Genomic DNA, 17,864 nt, shown 5'->3' with positions numbered 1-17,864 from the left:
CTAGCCTGGGTGGACAGACTAACACTCTGTCTCAAAAAATATATATAAATAAAAAATAAAAAAGGAAAGAAAAGCGACGTTCATTTTGAGTAGACCTTAAAGACTTAAACGAATACATGTTGATCATTTTCACTGACCCCAAAGAGACAAAAATCCGTGAGAGACTCATCTACGTTTTTCCTTTTGGCTTTGAGAGGTCAGTTCTATAAAAGAATGTAACTGCTGCAAACTCAGAGGGCAGACCACAGAGAGGACCCCAGGGACACGTGTCCGCCCGCCCACACACGTGGTCACTCTTTCCCCCAAAACCTGGCCCACTGTCGTCTTAAACGCAGCGGCTTGAACACGGGGCAATGTGCACTGTGGCCCAATGTATTTTCTTATTTTCTCTTTGTCCTCGGGAGGCCCCGAGGGGCTTCTATTGTAGGCAAGAGAAAAACCGCAATGCAAGGATCCATGTATTGGAAGCATGGTTAAGAGAAGGAGGTAGTACAGCCAATTGTGCTGAAGTCCAATCCCAGCACTTGGCTGTCTGCGTTGAAAGTCTGCTCCCGGCCGGGCGCGGTGCCTCACGCCTGTCATCCTAGCACTCTGGGAGGCCGAGGCGGGCGGATCGCTCGAGGTCAGGAGTTCGAAACCAGCCTGAGCAAGAGCGAGACCCCCATCTCTACTATAAATAGAAAGAAATGAATTGGCCAACTAATATACATAGAAAAAAAAAATTAGCCGGGCATGGTGGCGCATGCCTGTAGTCCCAGCTACTCGGGAGGCTGAGGCAGGAGGATCGCTTGAGCTCAGGAGTTTGAGGTTGCTGTGAGCGAGGCTGACGCCACGGCACTCACTCTAGCCTGGGCAACACAGTGAGACTCTGTCTCAACAACAACAACAAAAAGAAAGTCTGCTCCAAAGAGGCCAATGTTTAAAAAGATATCTGACAAACCTAACTGATCATAACACATTCCTCAGAATATTCCTACCGACTTGGCACGACTTTAATTTTGTTTTTTTGAGAATGCAAAATGAGTGCTGATTATTCCTGTTCGGTACCCATCACTCTATATGTCCATCTTTCTCTGCTTCCAGCGTGCAGAGACAAGCCGTGCAAATCTCACGAGTGTTTGCAGGAGTTCTTCACGCACTATGGACAATTTATTTATAATTTCCATTATAAACACCTCCATTGGTTGTGTTCCTCAACTCCTTTGCCTTTTGCACAGAATATTTCTGACCGAGGGCAGCGCCCATCTCCCTCTCTTTGTTTTGTCTAATTTAAAACGGCCTTTCCAGAGTTCACATGAATGAGACATCGAGGGACATCAATGTCTGGAGATATTTTGGGATATTGCAACTGCCAGGAGAGGGTAGGTAATCCCACTGGCAGCTGGTGGGCGGGGACCCGGCTACACACCCCAAAGTACACAGGACAACCCCACCCCACCCCAGACACCTGGCCCCAAATGTCAGCCGTGCCCGGGGGCTGACAAACCTTGATCTGTTTCCTTCTAAGATTTTTCTAAACTTTAAATGTTTGCCTTTAGATTCATAACCTATCTGGACTTCATCTTGTTACATGCTTAATTTTTGCATCAAAAAGATCGCATCCTTGCCCTTTCTCTGACATATTAATGTGATGAATTCCACTGATAATATTGTTTAAATAATAAACTATCTTTGCTGTCTTAGAGTAAGCACTATTTACCTCACTATGACAAAGAGCTAGAGTTGCCTATTTAGTTTTCTGTATTCAGGGGTTTTATTATTATTATTATTATTATTATTATTTATAGAAGAACACAAACTCACACATCAAGTTTCAGATTTCAAGTTTTTAAGATTATGGCAGTTTTTCAACATACGTGAACATATTGATCTTGTTCTAAGCTCCAAGATCATTTACATAGCATGGGATTTTATCATAGTCGACGTAACAGAACTCCCGTTAAAATGGCCAAGACACAGGGCCTTCCTACAGGAAAAAGCTTTGAAAATATTCTCAATTCCTCCACTGATTGTGGGTCTGAAAAAGTTTTCTATTTCTGCTGATGTTAAACATTGGTCATTGCTGGACCAAGATTAGACCACAGATCAAGCATTTATTTAGCACTTCCAATACTATTAGCAAAAGGTTCTAAATAGTATTTACTTTCACGCCTTAATTTCAGTTTTGCACAATTATGTTTTCTCCAATCAAATATTTATTTCTTTAAGTGACTCAACACTTGGATTCATTTCTTATTCCTAATCATTAGTTTTAGGTTTTTTTCCCTTTATGAATTTCTTCCTCCTCTTTGGTTTATGCAGTATTTTTTTTTTCCCTTGGTTGTTTTAATTTTACGAAATATTTGAACTGGATGATTTCTTCAGCCATTTAAGTTTTTCTTTCTGATAGCACCTTGGTTACCTTCTTTGGTTTTATAGGTGGCATTCAGATGGCAGTGAGTTTCTTAGATCATATAAAATTTAGGCTTTCAACTGTTCCCTGAACGAGTTATTTGGGAGAGTGCTTCTCGTTTAAAATGTCTGAGGGGACCCTGGTTGCATGTTTAAATTTGCTTGTTCCTTTTTTTAGTGTAGCTATCGATGTCTAGATTTATTATACCATGGTTAAAGAATATGACGTTCGATTTCTGCTCCAAGTAACACATGAGATGCCTCCTTGTCTCATTAGGATAAAATCAATTTTTCTAAGTGGTTCATGGCTGCTGAGAGAAGAGATTATTGTTTAATGTATATCATTTAAGGGAAGCCTTATGCATTATGCATTAGATGAATTTATTTGTAATTTGCTTTAAGGACTAGGACGATTTTAAAAAATACTGCTGCATCTGAAGGTATCTCCTTTCCTCTCTATATATAATCGATGCTGTTTATATGCTTTATGTAATGGTGACTGACATGCAATATATATGGGATCATTACCAGTAAAGCTAAGATGTAAATTTTATACTTTATTATCTAATGCCTCCTGCCTGAATTCTCACTCAGAAAAAAAAAAAACCATATAACAATCTCTGCATTTTATTTTCCTTCTGCATGTTATCTGATATCTATCTGTCTTTTATTAAATAAAGATATTGAATACTACGGATTCCTTTAAATTTGCATTGCTTCGTAAATATATGTACAACAAGTATTTCCTTTCCATGCTAGGTTTTTACTTGCTTCTTATCTTGATAACTTTCCCTGAAGTTCTGCATTTTTATACAACACTCAGTGAATAACCAACAATTTTTTCCATGGCAAACTTTCTAAGGACTTTCACTTTCTGGGGAATGACAAACTTGGCTGGGTATAAAATTCTCGGGTCCTAAAAGGGTCATTTTCATGATTCCAAATGCTCACTGGTTTCTGACTTTTGACATTGTCATCTAGATTTTTTCTTCAAATTTTTTCTTTGCAGACAAATCTACATTTCTTTTTCTTGTATGCGCATAGTAACAGAAATCTTTATCACTACAATTTAAAAAATTCCTCTCTCTATATATATATGTGTGTGTGTGTGTGTGTGTGTGTGTGTGTGTGTGTGTGCATTATTTAGTTTTCTCATGCTTGGCAATACTCATTTTTTTCCTGTTATTTCTCTATCCCGGGCATCCTTCAAGTACATCTTTGATGACTCAGATTATTTCACTTGATTTGACCTTTCTGTTGTTAAGTAGGTACATCTCTGTTTTAGAGCTTCCCTTTCTATGTGCATTTTCTCAGATGCTGGAAAGATACTCACATTTTCCGTACGGATGACTCTGCAATTTGTATGACTCTGCTCATTTTATTGAACGACTTCTCTAAAATATTTACTTTAATGCTATTTTTATTTACTCTTAACAACTCCTCATCTTATTCTGTTCCCATTTTACACAGCCAGAGCCTTTCAACCCACTATGTTTTCCTACCTTATTTTTAATCAATGTGTTTATGCTTTATGCTTTCCTGAATTTTATTCAAAGTGCACCTCGGATCTTTTTTTTTTAAGACAGTGTCACTCTCTTGCCTGCGCTAGAGTGCCGTGGCGTCGGCCAAGCTCACAGCAGCCTCAAACTCCTGGGCTCAAGCGATCCTCTTGCCTCAACCTCCCAAGTAGCTGGGACTACAGGCATGCACCACCACGCCCCGCTAATTTTTCTATTTTTAGAAATAGAAAAGAGCAGAGTCTCGCTCTTTCTCAGGCTGGTCTCAAACTCCTGACCTCAAGCGATCCTCCCGCCTCGGCCTCCCAGAGTGCTGGGAATATAGGCGTGAGCCACCTCACCCGGCCACACACCTGAGAGCTTTTCCAAACGCGTCTCTTGTTTCCTGCAATAGCTCTTTCTCACAAGTACGCTCTTCCTATCCCCTTGAGAGCAATGCCTTCACTTTAAGTTGAAAACTCTCTTTGCAAGACTCATGCTGGCTTTATTCTTCTCTGAGGATTCGACCTTCACCAAGAGGCGGGCTCTCTCGCCAGATGGTCCCTCAGCAATGGGTGGTCTCTTTGGGTTGCCTTCACCATCTACCCAGTTAACATCAGCATTCCTTTCTTAACACAGCGACTGCCCTGTGAGTTGTATTTAACTCGCGCTCGTTTTGAGCCCGGGGCCTTGTGAAGCACATGTAACTCACACATCTCTTCGCCTTGGGACCCACGAGAACTGTTTTTCAAGTTGCATCTAACTCACGCGCACAAAACAATTAAAAAAAAAATAAATTTTTCGTTACATTAGAAAGGATCGTTTTGTTTTCGAAGCTTTTATTCTATTTTCATAATAAAAAACCATGGCCCCAAGGAAAAAAAACTTTTTCACTGAGTGTTGTATGAAAATGCAGAACTTTGGGGAAAGTTCGCAAGACAACAAGCAAGTAAAAACCTAGTACGGAAAGGAAATAATTGTTGTAAACATATTTACAAAGCTATGCATATTTAAAGGAATCCGTATTACTCAATATCCTTACTTAATAAAGGATAGAGAGATATCAGATAACACACAGAAGGAAGATAAAATGCAGGGATGGTTACATATATACTTTTTTTCCTGACTGAGAATTCAGGCAAGAGGCATTAGATAATAAAGTGTAAAATCCACATCTTGGGTTTCCTGGTAATGATTCTGTTTATAACGACCATTTCTAGTGTGGCCATCCCTGTGTTAAACCTCAAACCCGGGGAGCTGCCCAAGCTAACTGTTCACGTCACTCATGTAGTCATTCCTGCAGGGTCAGGGCAGGACAGCCCTGCCGGGTGAAGTCCCAGCTCTTTCCTCTGCGGAATGAATCTGTCCGCCCAGGTGCGAGCCACTGTCACTCCCTGGTGCAGCTTCCTCTCCTGGTACCGCCTCTACTAACCCTGACCGGGACAGCCCCTTCCCGGAACGGCCGTCCCCGCGCCCGAGCTAAACCTCCCGAGCCGCCTGTCTGGGGGATTCCGCAGAGCACCCGCGTTTCCGTCCTCAGCGCGCTGTTCGCTCTCAAAGCCACCGCCCAGAACGTTCTTAGGAAAACAACCCAACAGAGAGGCTGCCTCTCCTCTCCCCTCACGCTGCCTGTCACCTCCAAAACCATCTCCTCTGACCTCCCAGGGGGAGAAAGGCCAGCCCCCGTTCTGTGATCACCCTGCCCAGGAACGAACTCACCAACAGGGCTTTCCTCAAATTCGCTCAACCTACAACCACCAAGAGAACCAAAGTCACGCCGCCCGGGAACCTGCGACTGCCGCCAAGATGCAGGCGTTTGGTCCCGACTCCTCGAAGCTCTGCTGCTCCGAAAGTGGGCGCCCTGGACAACACCCTGCCCTCACCTCCTCACCACATCCGCCCACATCTGCACTGAGGCCACCGAGAAGTGCCACCTGCCCCACTCCCGCCCTGCTGTGGGGCTCTCCTGGCTCACGTCTCTGGCGAATTTATGAACCATCTAGAGGGGACAGACAAACCAGACGCAAGCTCCTCTCTCTGCGCACCGTCTTGCAATTACGGCCGACGCTCTTCCCTGGAAGACCCCTGTCCCCAAGTGGGGACCCAAACGCCTTCCCTGGGCTTCCAGCCTGGGGAGAGAGATCCCAACTCCACAGAAGCAACAACCCCAGGTCCGACACTCACACCGCTAAACCCCGGCTCTTCTCCCGTCTGTCCTCCCATCCGCCACCTGCAAGAGGATTCTCTTTCTTAGGAAAAGAAGAAGAAAAGAGAAGAAGAACACCCTATTTCTTCCTCTCCCAACCAAGAGTGTAGCCGTTTACCTGGACGGCTGAACCGAGGTGCCGCCGTTCTACCTGGGAGCATCCGGAGGAGATAAATCATTTTCTGAGCGAGCTATCGAAATGCACGCTATCCCTGCAAAATGCTGGCTCATGTCTCTCTCTCTTAAAAGCGCACCTCGATGTTTTTTTTTTGTTTTTTTTTTTTAGACAGAAGTGTTGCTCTGTCGCCCGGGCTGGAGTGCCGTGGCGTCAGCCTCGCTCACAGCAGCCTCAGACCCCTGGGCTCAAGCAATCCTCCTGCCTCAGCCTCCTCCCGAGTAGCTGGGACTACAGGCACGCGCCACCACACCCCTGGGCCAGGCGTTCATGCATGATCCACTCTACAGAACTGGCACACTGAGGGACTTCAGTGTCTGTGCATGGATGTACCGTGTACAAGCGCAGACATCCTTACGGACCTCAGTGTGGAGTGTCCACGGGGCTCCCGCTCAGGCTGTATGGGGTGATTTCCATCCAAGCCACACGCAGCCCCTGGATCCTAAACCCCTGGCCCCCAAACTGACCCAGTTTCCTTGTCATCTTCCCAGGAAATAAACTGGCTTATTTCCAAGAGCTCAAGCCGGGCTCTGTGCATGCTCTCCCTGCCCGCCTGTGCCTCCACCCTGCTCCCGTCGGCCCGCACGCCCGCCTGATTTAGCAGGGTCCGACGCTGTTAGCACTCACTACCTCGCGTCACTGGTAGCGGGGGCAAAAGTGCAGTGCTGAAGCACAAGAGATGTGATGTGGACTGGGTCTTGGCAATCCTGCACCTGCCCAGGGGGTCTAGGAAAACATGCAAGCACAGCGGGCAGCCGCGCAGGAGTCTGGAGTGGTCAATGAGCAGGCGTTGTGTCTATCTTGGTGCCGCCCATGGGCACTGCCGTCGGGCCGTCCCGGCTCTGGGGGCCCAGGGGCCCTGGCCGGTGTGGACAGCTGCTCTGTCCTTGGCACTTGGGCAGATGTCCCAGATCCGACACACACACACACACACACACACACACGCACGCGCGCGCATGCACGCACACACACTACCATGTTTCCCGTTCTGCCTGGCTGGCATTCCCTCCTTCCCCGTCTGACATCCAGCCATTCCTGTGCATACAAACCAAGATGCAGTCTTTTGCCCATCGACAGTGTGTTTCTCAGATTGTGAAAGAGAGGCTCATTCAAAAAATACTTGCAGCCAGGCGTGGTGGCGCACGCCTGTGATCCCAGCACTCTGGGAGGCCGAGGCGGGAGGATCGCTTGAGCTCGGGAGTTCGAGACCAGCCTGAGCAAGCTCGAGGCCCCGTCTCCACTGGAAATAGAAAAATTAGCCGGGCGTGGTGGCGCATGCACCTATAGTCCCAGCTACTCGGGAGGCTGAGGAAGGAGGATCCTTTGAACCCAAGAATATGAGGCTGCAGTGAGCTTTGATGACACCATTGTACTCTAGCCTGAGTGACAGAGCAAGGCTCTGTAAGAAAGAAAGAAAGAAAGAAAGAGAGAAAGAGAGAAAGAGAGAAAGAGAGAAAGAGAGAAAGAGAGAAAGAGAGAAAGAGAGAAAGAGAGAAAGAGAGAGAGAGAGAGAGAGAGAGAGAGAGAAAGAAAGAAAGAAAGAAAGAAAGAAAGAAAGAAAGAAAGAAAGAAAGAAGAAAGGGAAGGGAAGGGAAGGGAAGGGAAGGGAAGGGGAAAGGAAAGGAAAGGAAAGGAAAGGAAAGGAAAGGAAAGGAAAGGAAAGGAAAGGAAAGGAAAGGAAAGGAAGGGAAGGAAAGGGAAGGAAAGGGAAGGAAAGGGAAGGAAAGGAGAAAGGAAGGGAAAGGAAAAGAAAGGAAAGGAAAGGAAAGGAAAGGAAAGGAAAGGAAAGGAAAGGAAAGGAAGGAAAAGGAAGGAAAGGGAAGGAAAGGAAAGGGAAGGAAAGGAAAGGGAAGGAAAGGAAAGGAAGGAAAGGGAAGGAAAGGAAAGGAAAGGGAAAAGGAAAAGGAAAGGAAAAAGGAAAGGGAAGAGAAGAGAAGAGAAGAGAAGAGAAGAGAAGAGAAGAGAAGAGAAGAGAAGAGAAGAGAAGAGAAGAGAAGAGAAGAGAAGAGAAGAGAAACAAAGAGCTATACCTCAAACCTAGACATCCGGGAGACAGGACAGCAGAACACCCATGCACTGCCACCCAGAGATACCCATACGCATTCACATTTTATTGAAAACCTTTAACAGAAAGACATGCATCCAAGAGGAAACAGAAACTGGCTCTGTCTATTAGAAGATGCTACCTTCCAACCCGGATATGAAATTCTATCACTCTCAACTTAATTGAATGGCAGCTGCCTTTCAACGTTTTCTTTTTTTTTTTTTCCTTCCTCGCTCAGAAAAAAAAAATTGACTTTTGAGTTCCCAAAATGGAGAGAATGAACAGTAACCGTGAACAATTATTGTTTTTTTAGGTGTCCCGAAGCCGGTCCCACTCCGTGGTGACAGGTGTGTCTCTGCTTTCATCGCGATTTGAAAGCACTTTACAGGTGTCCGGCGCCTGCCACGGGGGCTGTCCAGGCTTGCAAAGGAAGGCGGCCAGTCATTAGGGCGCTTCCTCAGACCCCAGGAAATACAGGTGCCCGTCCTTCTGCCGGGGGGTTGGGGGGAGACCACGGGGCGCAGGTGGCACCTGCAGGTCTTACCTGAGCGGGCCGGACACCTGCGGCGTGATCAGCACCACCAGCCTCCTGGTCAGTCTGTGGCTCCTGAGCGACTGCCCCAGCACCAGGGCTCCCTGGCAGTAGATGTCGTTGGTGGCCAGGGTGACAAAGGCTTGGTCGACCACTGCGAAAATCGATGGAAACACCGGAGTTACACTCCCCAGGGACTCAGGAGAAGATGGGGCCAGACAGAGGACACCTTATGTCCTCTGTCAAGAGTCATCAATCGTACTGAGCACACGACGCAACACTCCAAAACGTTCCCAGGTGACGCATCATACATCACACACACCCTTTCGTGCGAACGAAGCAAAACAGAAGAACGCTTTCAGAAAGGGAGATTTGCATGACCCAGCTGCAGGGTTTTGCCCGGGGCCACGCATCATGTAACAGGTATGTTACGGAGTGTCAGTGTGAGTTGCCTGCACACCACGTGCCTCCCTGGAGGAAGAGACGTGAGTTACATACGCTTCACGAGGCCCCGGGCTCAAAGCCAGCGTGAGTTAAATACAACTCACGTGGCGGTTAATGTGCTGAATTCTGCACACGCCAGTTGTTTAAATGACATTGACTCAAGGATGTAGGAGGCGGCCGTGGAGATGGAAGCAGAAAAGCTATATTGTTTCATCCACCAAAATGTTCTCAGTTTCCTAACGTCTCAGTAGGAGAGAGAAAGAAACTATCTACCAACCCATCACCTATGTATCTATCATCCATCTATCCATCCATCTATATCTACCCATCATCTATTAATTATCTATGTATCTATCATCTGTCTATATATATTTTGAGACAGAGTCTCACTCTGTTGCCCAGGCTAGAGTGCTGTGGCATCAGCCTAGCTCACAGCAACCTCACACTCCTGGGCTCAAGTGATCCTCCTGCCTCAGCCTCTTGAGTAGCTGGGACTACAGGCATGCGCCACCATGCCCGGCTAATCTTTTCTATATATTTTTAGCTGGCCAATTAATTTCTTTCTATTTTTAGTAGAGACGGCGTCTCGCTCTTGCTCAGGCTGGTTTTGAACTCCTGAGCTTGAGAGATCCACCCGCCTCGGCCTCTCAGAGTGCTAGGATTACAGGCGTGAGCCACCGCGCTGGCCCATGCTTGCTTTGACCAATGCAGATTCATGATGAAAATGTGAAAGGGGAATCTTCCAAGGAAAGATAGAGGTTGGGAGGCTCCCAGTTTCCCCTTCCCTGCCCCTGAAATAAAAGGAGAATGAACTATAAAGTGTGCCAAGGAATGCCAGTGTGACCCCCAGCCACCAGCGAGGCAGGAGAAAGCCCTCTGCCTACAGGAGATTTCTGCAGATGTCTGGCTACAGAGGGAGCAAGGTAGCTCTTGGCACATGTAAAGGAGATCCCCACTCCAGGACCAGCAAGATGACCAGCCCAGCCAGCCTGTGTCCACCCCGCTTGGACCCACATCACAAGAACAGCAGTGGACAAGAGGCTGGAGACTGGAGAATCCCCTGAAATTCTGCGGCATTCTCCAAAGTCAAATATTCCCATACCCAGAAGGATAAAAAAAAAAAAGACAGTAAGATCTACTCTAAAGGAAATGAAAGGTCTCAGAAAAATTCACCACCATTAAGAACTGGAATTCCTAACTTGTAACAGAACCTTGACAGATTCTGACAAGTCTGCAACCTTTGCCTGCAGGCAGAGCTCAACGGCATTACTCATCTTTACATGCGTAGATGGAAAGGATCAGCAAATAGTTGTAAAACACCTTCCACAGAGAAGAGAGAACCGAAAAGTTATGGGGAAGTGTGGGAAGAACTCGAGAAGCACAAGACATTCCAGGGAACAGAAATTCAAGGAATAAACAAACGATAGACATTTAAAAACTCCAACTGCAGTGATCAGCATTCTTCCAAGAGACTGGGTGAAAAAATATACATCTTTAAACCAAGAATCAAATGCTGTAGATAAAGAACAGTCCACGGATACAAAATAGCTCTTAGAAATTAAAAATAGGATTTACTGACATGAAAATGGTATCACAAAAGGTTTGGAAAATGTCACCGAGGAAATCTCTCATGAAGTAGAATAAAACAACAAATGAAAATTCTGAGAGAGCTCAAAACCTACGGGATTAATTCAGGAGGTTCACCAACATGGCTTCTGGAATGAGAGAACAGAGGGAAAAAAAAAAGAAGAAAGAAAAGTTTTCAAAGAAATTAAACAGGAAATTTTCTTAACAGCAGAAAGTCGAAATCTTCAGATTTTAAAAAGCCCACAGAGTATGCAGAATAAACAACAAACAGTCTTCATCTTGAGTATATTTTTTATGAAATTTCAAAATACCAAAAATAAGATGAATATCCTAAAAGCTCCAAAAAAATAAAAAAAAATCCAGGGTAGTCCTACAAAGGATGAGGGTCAGACTTCTTATCATCAACAGTGTCTACTAAGGCAAAGCATCATACCTAGGTTATGACCAAAATGGTCTTCATCCTAAAATTTTATACCCAGACCAAATAGCACAGCCCCTGCACATTCAATGACCACACACAAATTTTATACCCAGACCAAATAGCACAGCCCCTGCACATTCAATGACCACACACAAATTTTATACCCAGACCAAATAGCACAGCCCCTGCACATTCATTGACCACACACAAATTTTATACCCAGACCAAATAGCACAGCTCCTGCACATTCACTAAACACACACTATTTCTTAGGCAGGTACTTGAGTATGTGTTCCATATGGAATATGGGATTGTATTCGTTTAATTTAAATATATATGTGCATGTGTGCTTAAATGCTACAGTAGATGGCAAAGTAAAAACTAAGATAAATCAACATATATACATTATAACGTGTGTATAGAGATATGTACACATGTTATGAAGGGAATCATGCTCAACATAATATTGAACTGAAAGCAAAGTGCTAGTTACAATTTTTAGTCTTCATTGGCTGTATTCTAACTTTCATGTAATCTCCAATTTACGGACTGTTGAAATCCAATTAATACTGTTTAAAGATGATTTGAATGAAAGAGAGGTGAGGTAATGAAGTTCATCATTTAGAAAATATGAACAATATATTTATATTGTTTTCCTTTCTGTCTATATAATAATATAGAACTATGAAGTGTATGTCTATATAATAATATAGACAAAAGGGAAACAACCCCAGAGGGGTGGGCTTCAGTTCTGAGATTTCTTCCTGGGCTGAGTGTTCTGTCTCTACCATTTTGAGACGCTCAGAGGAATCCATGTCCCTGTGTAGCTTGAGTCTGAGAAGGAGCCTAAGTCACAGTCCAAAGGCCAGGCTCCTGTAGGTTCCTCCTGACACAGGAGTCTGAGGTCAGACCATGCTAGCAGGACGGCTGGCCCTACAAGAATGAGCCCTGCAGAATATCTATCCTGGTGACCCAGTAAGGAGGGATGCCCCTGCCTCCAATCCAACCTTTTCACCTTGCAAAACTAACATGAGGTCAGTCTTAACAGCCAGGCACACCAGAACACGCGGCAAAGTGGGTCTTTCCACCAACCACGCCAATTCTCCACCGCCTTAGCATCCTCTGTTCCACCCTGCAGATTGTGACCCTGCTTTTCTGTCTTCTTTGTTCTTATGACAACATCCTTTCTCCCCGACACATGGTGACATCATGGGCTGCCCTGATAAACCAGCCCATCGCGAAGGGTGTCCCCACTGGCTGCAAATTAAAGTCCAGTCCACACTGCCGGTCATTTCGTGTCCCGAACACTTGGGTCCCATGCTCAACCAGACACCTCTGGGTCCTCCTTTGGGGATGCTATCATCCCCTTAGTTCTCCTGGGACTTCCTCCCCTCCCAGGCACGTGGTGGCTGCTGGAATGACCACCCATCACTTGGAGACCTTCTTGCAAACCTTTCCTCCCCTCGTCCAGCTGTGGGGGCTCCAACTGTGCCTTGGGGTGCAGACACATCACTCCACTCTCTGCCCGTGTTTTGTTGTGGCCTCATCTCTGTTTCTGTCTGTGTCTCCTCTTCTTATAAAGACACCTGCTGTTGGCTTTAGGGTCCACGCTACATTCAAAGCAATCTCACCTCGAGATCCTTAACTAGTTACATCTGCGAAGACCTTATTTCCAAATAAACACCCACTCACAGCTTCTAAAGAGACATAAGCTCTGGGGGGGGGAATTTACTTAAACCCAGTCTGCAACTACTCTCCCAGGCATCTCTCGTGCATGTGGCCCATGCAAGGCGTGGAGCCCCAGGACTGACAAGGCACAATCTCTGTCCTCAGGAGCCTGCGGAACAGCAGCCCTAATGAATGAATGGTTTCAGCACCCCAACGCACTTGCTCTAGGAAAGGAAGCAAGTGCTCTGGCCAGCGGACGTTCTGAAAGGCGAACAATGAAAGCACAGGGCTGAAAGCCCAGGGAGATCTTATCAATCGACCTGCCAATGGATCAATAAACACGAATCAATACGGCTCCCATCTATGCAGGGATGTCTAGACCTGGTGGGTGCACACATTTCCCATCACGAATGCCCATCCCAACTCTGAAATGCACTTCAATGACCTCAATCAATCAATCAATCAATCAATCAATCAAACCAGGGTTTTACGATTTAAGTAACTATCCCCTCTGACTCCAAAGCCCACAGAAGCCCTCAAAAGAATGACTCCCTCCTGCCTCAAACAATAAACCAAACTAAAAATAAGAAAGCAAGGACAGAGGAGGCAACTTGCCAAAGAAAAATCCGGGAGCTGAGGTGAAGGGTGGACGTCAGCAGTTGGGTGCAGCAGCCTCTGGGCAGGACAAACCCGCCCAGCCTGGCCGGAGCCCGAGAACAAGGGTGGGTGTGCAGACACGGGGCCAGGGGAGGAGGGCCATGAAAGTGACATTCAGAATTTTTCTTTTATCTTGAGAGTTACCAGGAGCTCTTTGAGGGTCCCAAGCCCTGAAAGAAGGTCCGGTTCGCATTGTAGAAACATCCCTCTGGCTGCCCGGAGAGGGAGAAGATCTAGCTGAATTGGCCCAAAGCGAGGAACTGGGGAAGACACAAGAAAAATGCCAAAGTACTCAATAATGGGTAACCCTGTGCGGTGGGGTTGTAGCTCTTCATGGGGTCATAATGGAACCGTTACTATTGACAGGTGTTATGGACTGAGTATGACACCTCCCCAAATTCCCATGCTAAAGTCCTAGCCCCCCGTATCTCAGAAAGTGCCTGTATTTGGAGATGGGTCTTTAAAGAGGTCAATTAAGGTAAACTGAGGTCACTAGGGTGAGCCCTGATCCAACAGGACTGGTGTCCTTATAGGAAGAGGAGACTAGGACACAGACATGCACAGAGGGACGACCCCTGTGAGGACACAGGGATGAGACGGCGTCTACACGCCCAGGAGAGAGGACCCAGAAGGAACCAGCCCTGAGACACCTGGATCTGGGAACTTCCAGCTTCCAGGACATGAGAGAACAAACGTCATTTGTCCAAGCCACCCTGTCTGTGGGACTCTGTTATGCCAGCCTGAAACTCAGGACCCAATGACACTTGGAAGTTTAACTTGACATTCAACAACCCTCTGCAGGCTAGGAAACTTCTTTCTCCTACTGAGCTACATTTCCACCAGTATAATCATCTATTTATGGTGTATGTAAGCAATTTGCATTAGATCCTTCTCAAAAAGGGGGGAAAAAAAATCCCAGCAGAGCTACAAGAAAAGTTGATTGGTTTTTTTTTTTTTTTTCAGTTTGGATATTCCTAAAAAGGGCATTAAAGTATTTCTATTAATAACTGGATGGTCACACAGAGGCATGAAAAATATCTCACTGGATCATTTTCTGCTTACTCATGTGTTCTTTCAGTGCTCAGAGGCACACCTGGATTTGTGTGGCTACAGAAACCGACACCTACTTAGCTCAAAGAGGCTTCAGTCATTGCTGGTAAAATGGGCCACCGTGGAAGAGTCGTAAAACCGGAGACCAGAGAAATGAAGTGTTCAGCCATTCCACGTTTCCCACCCACTGAGTCTGGGCGCCTGGGCAACATGTGTAGGGTTAAAAAAAAAACCAATGTTTCAGGCACGTAGAAGCCACGAGTCCCTGAGACCAGGCATACTTTTGTGGTCCCCAAGTGACACGCTTCACCTGGGAGGTCTTGGGGGCCCCCCTGATGGCTGAGGCGTGGAGAAGGGAGGAAGGTCGCCCACAGATAGATGAGCATCAAAGTTCATGAGGACAGGTGATTCTTTTTCCAAAAGCTTCCTGCTTTACGGGGAGGAGAGAGAGAGAGAGAGAGAGAGAGAGAGAGAGAGAGAGAGAGAGAGAGAGAGACACGGGGTGTAGACGGATTATTGATGGCACCAACACAAAGACAAGATCGCACCAGTGGACACGAGATATCTCCCTCTAGCCACAAGGGCCCCAGCACTCAAAAAAAATCTCACTCTGGTTAAAAAAAGGTGCAGCCCTGAAAGTTGGCCACTGCCGGCCCATGCACGGGAAGCTGCGAAATCCATCTAAAACGCAAAGGCAGACCAGTGGTTTTTAGTGCACCAACGGATGAAAAATGGATCGGTCCGTGTTGAGCTTCCACATCGCCCTGTCTTGAAGGAACTGCACGTGATCAAGTCTTGCTATGGCACCAAAGGACATCCCCAATTACCCAACGAGGGAGTCTCCACTTATCATGTCCCCAGTGTGGTGACTTTTAGCATCTGCCCCGAGAGCGGGTAAACGGAAGAAAATCTGTTGCTTGTACCCCAGCTCCAAGCCAAGAAAGCAGACATTCTCCCCAAAACCTCGTCCAGCCTGGAGACGGCAGTGGCTCAGCATTTTATAACGTCTGCCAGAAATGTTTATTCCTACCCGTCCGCTGCCTGCCTGCTTGTTTGCACTAAACCCATCTTCCAAACACCCACCAAAATAACACTGGTGGCTTCCCCGTTGGTCCCTCTCTCTCTCTACTCAAAGGAGCTGTTTGTTTTCTGCAAAGAGTTGGATCTCCCCCTTCTAGCACATTCCCAGGCTGACCAAGATGTGTCCGACTGTCCTCCGTGAATGCTGCCATTATGCAGACCCTAGCCGCCTTGGGGAAACATGCGGTTTTCTCTTTGCAGAGCTCCAAACCTGTCCCCGAGACAGAGAATCTTTTCTGCGGTTCCTCAGAGCAGAATTTTTACAGCGTGCCTCCCGAAAACAGCCCTTAGTACCCCTGCCCGGACCGTTTTCCTTTCTGAGGCCGGAATGGGGGGAAACGGAACAGACACAGCTCCGGGAAGGACCAACACCCTCCTCCGAATAAAAGAGTAATCTGTTTTGTTTGTTTGTTTCTAAACACACTCATGAATGATTTGAGTCTGCTCTGGTACAACAAGAGGGGGTGTCTTAATGATTAAAAACAAAACAAAACAAAGAAAAGCAGGACTAGTATCTTTCCTGTGCGTTGGGGTTACAATTTATCATCACACTCGCAAGTCAACTCTCCAAATCTGAAGTCCCAAGACAGGGGGAATCAGGCCTTGCCTGAAGTCCCTGTGGGGCCATCTGCTTCCTGGAGGATTAAGGATCTTTATTAGGGGAGGGGAAGAAAGAAAGAAATTAAGTTCACGGTCTGAACTGCAGAGACTCAAAAGCTCTGTCTCCCCAGAGTTTGGGGGGTGCCTGAAGAGTACAGACTTGGTTCCAGGCGTCTCCCAGGCAGTAAGAATCCCAGACAGCCCATTGAAACTCCCAGGGCTACATTCTACAGAAGGAAAATTGAGAAATCCCTGCCCCCCTTCACGTGCTATAAATAACCCCTGTCCCAACTGCTGGGACCCTCCCTGGTCTCCACCAGCCACGCAGGGCGCCAGCCCCTCCCACCCCTAAGAAAAGACTTGGCCCAGATGGCGACTTCTGGGTTCCGGACAATTGAGACTTCAGAGTTGGGGGTTGGGGGGGTCCGGGGGGGGGGTGTCTCCCCAGCGCAAACCAATGTCACCAGAGAGACTGGGCTCAGGCAGGCTGAAAGCACAGGGGGCCTTGGCATACTCACCCGACATGGTCCGAGTCGCTGGGCGCAGGGGGCCGGCGTGCGCCCAGGCGCAGTGGGTAGATCGTCCAGGCCGCCACGCGCCCGCAGAGCAGAGGCGCCGCCGTCTCGCGCGGACCCGTGGGGACTTCAGGCCTGTGGGCGGCAGCGCGACGCTCCTGACTCCCTCGGCTGCGGCCCCCGCCGGCGTCCCCCACCCCCCCCCCCGGCCCCTTACGCGCCCCGTGGCACCTGCGCCCCGGCCAGCCCCGCCACCCCCACGCCCTGCACCTCTTCCCCTGCGCTTTGGGGCAGCCTCTGCCTGCCCCCCGCCCAAGACCCTGCCGCGCCCCGTAGCTCCTTTGAGTCCCCGGCATCCTCGGTCCCGACCCTGGGCCGTCATCCCCTGCTCCACTCCCGTTCCCCCACCCCGGCCCCCAAGCCTCCCCAGCGTTCCGGCCGCCTCCACCCGGTCCCGCGTCCCTCCCCCAGGCCCCGCACCTCCTCCGCGCTCCGGCAGCCTCGGCCCGGGGCCGGCGCCCCTGCCCCCAGCCCTCCGGCCCCCTGCGCCCCCCACGCACCTCCTGGGCTCTCCCGCAGCCTCTGCCCCCGCCCGGCGCTGGCGGCCCCGCGGCCCGCGATTGGCCCCTCTCCGGAAGCCAGGCCCCGCCTGCGCCCAGTGGCCGCGGGCCCGGGTCCCCGCCGCCTCCGCGCTGCAGCCCCCGCGCGCAGCCCCGGCCACCCGCCCAGGAGAGAGGCCGAGCCTGGCACCCCACCCGGGGCCGCCCCAGGGCCCGCGCCCCGCCCCGCGCCCGCCCGGCCCCCTCCCCGTGGAATCCGGCAGCTCGCGGTTTCTAGGTTTGGACACTTAACCTTTAATCAGCCAGCCCCAAAGTAAATGTTTGCCGTGGCTGCAAGGGCCCGGGCCCAAGGCCAGCGCGCAGCCCAGCCGGGTGGAGGCCGCGCTGGAAATCTCCTGGGTGGGGGGGGGAGGGCGGGGAGGGGCGAAATTATTGAAT

At 48.4% G+C, this 17,864-nt stretch overlaps 1 protein-coding gene across 4 annotated transcripts in view; it reads right to left on the bottom strand.

The window, feature by feature from the left end:
• Window positions 1-17,589, bottom strand: part of GYG2 (glycogenin 2) — a 41,180-nt gene extending 23,591 nt beyond the window's left edge. For 3 of the 4 annotated variants that reach the window (XM_075999094.1, XM_075999095.1, XM_075999097.1), the window contains exons 1-4: window positions 17,427-17,589; window positions 16,870-17,001; window positions 13,766-13,881; window positions 8,857-8,998 (exon numbers count right to left, since the gene is read on the bottom strand). In XM_075999094.1, coding sequence (XP_075855209.1) covers window positions 8,857-8,998; window positions 13,766-13,814 — 191 coding nt within the window. In that variant the 5' untranslated portion in view covers window positions 13,815-13,881; window positions 16,870-17,001; window positions 17,427-17,589. The remainder of the gene's footprint in view (window positions 1-8,856; window positions 8,999-13,765; window positions 13,882-16,869; window positions 17,002-17,426) is intronic. The other variant, XM_075999096.1, reaches the window with a different exon arrangement.
• Between the last annotated feature and the right edge of the window lie 275 nt (window positions 17,590-17,864).

The sequence above is a fragment of the Microcebus murinus genome, chromosome X (genome assembly GCF_040939455.1).
Source record: "Microcebus murinus isolate Inina chromosome X, M.murinus_Inina_mat1.0, whole genome shotgun sequence".
Lineage (NCBI taxonomy): Eukaryota > Metazoa > Chordata > Mammalia > Primates > Cheirogaleidae > Microcebus > Microcebus murinus.
Note: the sequence above shows the minus strand (reverse complement) of the source record. Positions and strands in the feature narration are given on the sequence as shown.